General features: G+C 44.3%; 1 protein-coding gene across 1 annotated transcript; it reads left to right on the top strand.

The window, feature by feature from the left end:
• Positions 1–1,309: 1,309 nt before the first annotated feature.
• Positions 1,310–2,847, top strand: LOC115590346 (gastrula zinc finger protein XlCGF8.2DB-like). The gene is made up of 2 exons (XM_030431696.1): positions 1,310–1,331; positions 1,394–2,847. The coding sequence occupies exons 1-2, from the start codon at positions 1,310–1,312 to the stop codon at positions 2,413–2,415; spliced, it is 1,044 nt and encodes a 347-aa protein (XP_030287556.1). The 3' UTR covers positions 2,416–2,847.
• The last annotated feature ends 973 nt before the right edge of the window (positions 2,848–3,820 follow it).

Raw genomic sequence — 3,820 nt, 5'->3', positions numbered from 1 at the left:
TCTCTTCACCGCGACAGACCGTTGCACCGATCCACCTGTCAATCTTATGCTCCATCCTTCCCTCACTCATGAACAAGACCCCGAGATACTTGAACTCCTCCACTTGAGGCAAGAACTCTCCCCCAACCTGGAGGGAGCAAGCCACCTGTTTCCGGTCGAGAACCATGGCCTCAGACTTGGAGGTGCTGATTTTCATCCCAGCTGCTTCACACTAGGCTGCAAACCGCCCCAGAACATGCTGGAGGTCCTGGCTCGACGGAGCCAACAAGACAACATTGTCCGCAAAAACCAGAGATGGAATCCAGTGGCTCCCGAACCAGACCCCTTCCGGCCCCTGACTGCGCCTAGAAATTCTATCCATAAAAATAATGAACAGAACCGGTGACAAAGGGCAGCCCTGCTGGAGTCCAACATGCACCGGGAACAGGTCTGACTTACTGCTGGCAATGCAAACCTTTTTGAATAGAGGGACCACCTCCCCCGGTCTGCCAGTCCAGAGGCACTGTCCCCGACTGCCACGTGATGCTGCAGAGACGTGTCAGCCAAGACAGCCCCACAACATCCAGAGACTTGAGGTTCTCAGGGCAGATCTCATCCACCCCCGGTGCTTTGCCACTGAGGAGCTTCCCAACTACTTCAGTGACTTCGGCTTGGGTGATGACCGAATCCACCTCTGAGTCCCCAGCCTCTGCTTCCTCTATGGAAGGCGTGTCAGTGGGATTGAGGGGATCCTCGAAGTATTCCTTCCACCACCCGACGATATCCCCAGTCGAGGTCAACAGCTCCCCACCTCCACTGTAAACGGTGTTGGTGGAGGGCTGCTTCCCCCACTGCATGAAAAGTGGGATTTTCGTCAGTATGCGGCACTGTAGATTGACGTTGAATTTCAGGTTTGCGACTGCACGCGGCAATTTGCAGGCAACTCTGAAAATTGACGTAACTTGACGGAAATTGACGTGGGCCTTGCTTGGCAGTTGTCCCCCAATGACCCCCCTCCCCCTGATTCTAGGGGAGGCTTTAACATGTAAATGAAAATGCTGTGAGTTATACCAATGCAAATCAGGGTTGCAGGGGGAGTTTTACCCCAGGTAACATTTGTCTTTTTGTTTCCTGTGTCCTGCAGATGTCCAGCAGCTGTTGTTTGATCAGAAAAAGGTTTCTCCTGAGCAGCAGGAGTGGAGCTCCAGTCTGGACCAGCAGGACCCAGAGCCTCCACACATTAAAGATGAACAGGAGGAACTGTGGACTAATCAGGAGGAAGCTGATATCACTGAGTTCACATTCACTCTTGTTCCTGTGAAGAATGAAAATGATGATGAAGAGAAACCTAAGTCCTTGCAGCTTCATCAAAGACAGCCTGAACAGATGGAAACAGAAGCTGACAGACAGAACTGTGGTGGACCAGAACCAGCCAGGAACTCAGTTCCAGATAGACATTTACAATCAGAGACTGAAGACAGGACAGGAGACTCTCCTGAACCTGAGGCTGAAGACTCTCCTGAACCTCGGGCTGAAGACTTTCCTGGACTTGAGGCTGAAGACTCTCCTGGACCTGATGCTGGAGACTCTCCTGAACCTGGTGCAGAAGACTCTCCTGAACCTCAGGCTGAAGACTCTCCTGAACCTCAGGCTAAAGTTAATGATGATGTTTGGAGTGAGACCAAAGAAGCTCAGTCAAGTTTAAGCTCTCAGAAAAACATTGAAGTCCCTGTAAGTGGTGTAGGATGTGGTATTGACAAGGAACAGTTTACTTCCTCTGACTGTGGTGAAGGATCTAGCAAAAACTCAAAACTGAGGATGTATAAGAGGATTCACACAGGAGAGAAACCGTTCAGTTGTGGTGAATGTGGTAAAAGATTCATCCGAAAGCAAAATCTTATCAGACACACAAAGATTCACACAGGAGAGAAACCGTTCAGTTGCAGTGACTGTGGTAAAAGATTCATCCGAAAGCAAGATCTTATCAGACACACAAAGATTCACACAGGGGAGAAACCGTTCAGTTGTGGTGAATGTGGTAAAAGATTCAGCATACAGCAAAATCTTATCACACACACAAAGATTCACACAGGAGAGAAACCGTTCAGTTGTGGTGAATGTGGTAAAAGATTCATCCGAAAGCAAGTTCTTATCACACACACAAAGATTCACACAGGAGAGAAAAGGTTTAGTTGTCGTGAATGTGGTAAAAGATTCATCCGAAAGCAAAATCTTATCAGACACACAAAGATTCACACAGGGGAGAAACCGTTCAGTTGTGATAAATGTTGTAAAAGATTCATCCAACAGCAACATCTTATTACACACACAAGGATTCACACAGGAGAGAAACCGTTCATTTGTGGTGAATGTGGCAAAAGATTCATCTGTAAGCAACATCTTATCACACACACAAAGATTCACCCAGGAGAATGAATGTGGTTAAAGATTCCACCAACAGCAACATGTTATCGCACACATCAGGATTCACACAGGAAAAAACATGTCTTTGGTCCGAATGTGGTAAATAATTAAATAATAAATTAAGACATAAGTGTTGGGCCTCATGCTACATGGCTCAAACAAAGGAGAAGGCTTGTATGGGAAATCAAAATCCTAACTACTAGGGCTTTATCAACTTGAGCAATTTAACAAGAAAGGAAAGGAGCCAAAGCCCAAAAGGTCTGAAAAACTGTCAATCAAGGTTTGACCCTCCCCCTAGACTTTCACCCATCCCCCATTGTTACTTTTATTTTTATTTTTATTTTTTCTCAATAACTTCCATGTCATGTGGCCTACTTACTTCTGAAATAGATTCTGTTTCCGTAAAAAATGTAAAATAATAAAGAAAATAATGGTCAAAAAGTTCTCTAATGCTCAAGAGGTTAACATATTTTCAAGCAGCAATGTCAACTTCTACTCTATCACATGTCTTAGATTCTGATTCTGAAATTCTGAAAACTAAATGTTTTTCAAAAATCTCACCAGTAGTCACCATTTAAAGGGTTATTTTCCAACATTTTCTGTTTTTTGTTTGTTAAAGTATGTGATTTGTGTTTTGGAGAAAACTTAACAAACACTGTTGATGATAACTAAGCCCCATCTGTGATTATTTTGCATATCCCCATATTATCCACCCATTTCCTCGGAAGCCTATGGGGGCTGCCATGACAGATAACTACTTCCTCTGATGGTTTTCTGTTTCCCGGTTGCCTTAGAGCATGACTGACCGCTGCCGCTAAGCTAGCCCTAAACAACTAGCGTTAGGTCATAAGTGCAAAATTGTTTTTAAAATGAGCTCATGTGCAACATGTGCCGTTGTTGGTTGCCACAACAATTAATGAAAATTGAAGTTTTTTTCAGAAATGTCTCGTGTAGTACATCCAGTGTTGGTCACATTACTTTTAAATAGTAATTAGTTATAGTTACTAGTTACTTCTCCAAAAAAGTAACTGAGTTAGTAATGGAATTATTCCAATATAAAAGTAATTAGTTACCAGTAAAATTAAGTCTTGCGTTACTTTCTTTTCTTCCCCTTTTGAGCTCGGCATTGATTTTAATGTACTCTGCATCTATGTATTTAGAAAATGTCTTTCTGCATGGCGGACCGGCACCTGCTCTCCCTGGTATTTAGCCAATGAAGGAGTCTGGGTCAGCTGTTGATAACAGGAGCATGTTCTCAACAACATACCTGCCTATCATTGCATTCAGTTCAGTCTATGTCACAAGTTTTAGTGAAGCTGGAGCAGAAACATCCAGCTTTAGCTGCTCAGACGGTTCCGTGTCCTTCTGTGTTAGCGGAGCTCACGTTAGCCACACCTGCTATCATCAACAACAGTGT

Source organism: Sparus aurata, chromosome 10 (genome assembly GCF_900880675.1).
Source record: "Sparus aurata chromosome 10, fSpaAur1.1, whole genome shotgun sequence".
NCBI lineage: Eukaryota > Metazoa > Chordata > Actinopteri > Spariformes > Sparidae > Sparus > Sparus aurata.
The sequence above is the reverse complement of the archived record's forward strand: the minus strand, read 5'-3'. Positions and strand labels throughout refer to the sequence as shown.

Excerpts from the sequence above, each read along its gene's own strand:
- LOC115590346 (XM_030431696.1), top strand. The coding sequence starts at position 1,310 with ATGATGATGAAGAGAAACCTAA. Across the intron at positions 1,332-1,393 it reads GATGATGAAGAGAAACCTAA|GTGGTGGACCAGAACCAGCC; the intron begins GTCCTTGCAGCT and ends ACAGACAGAACT.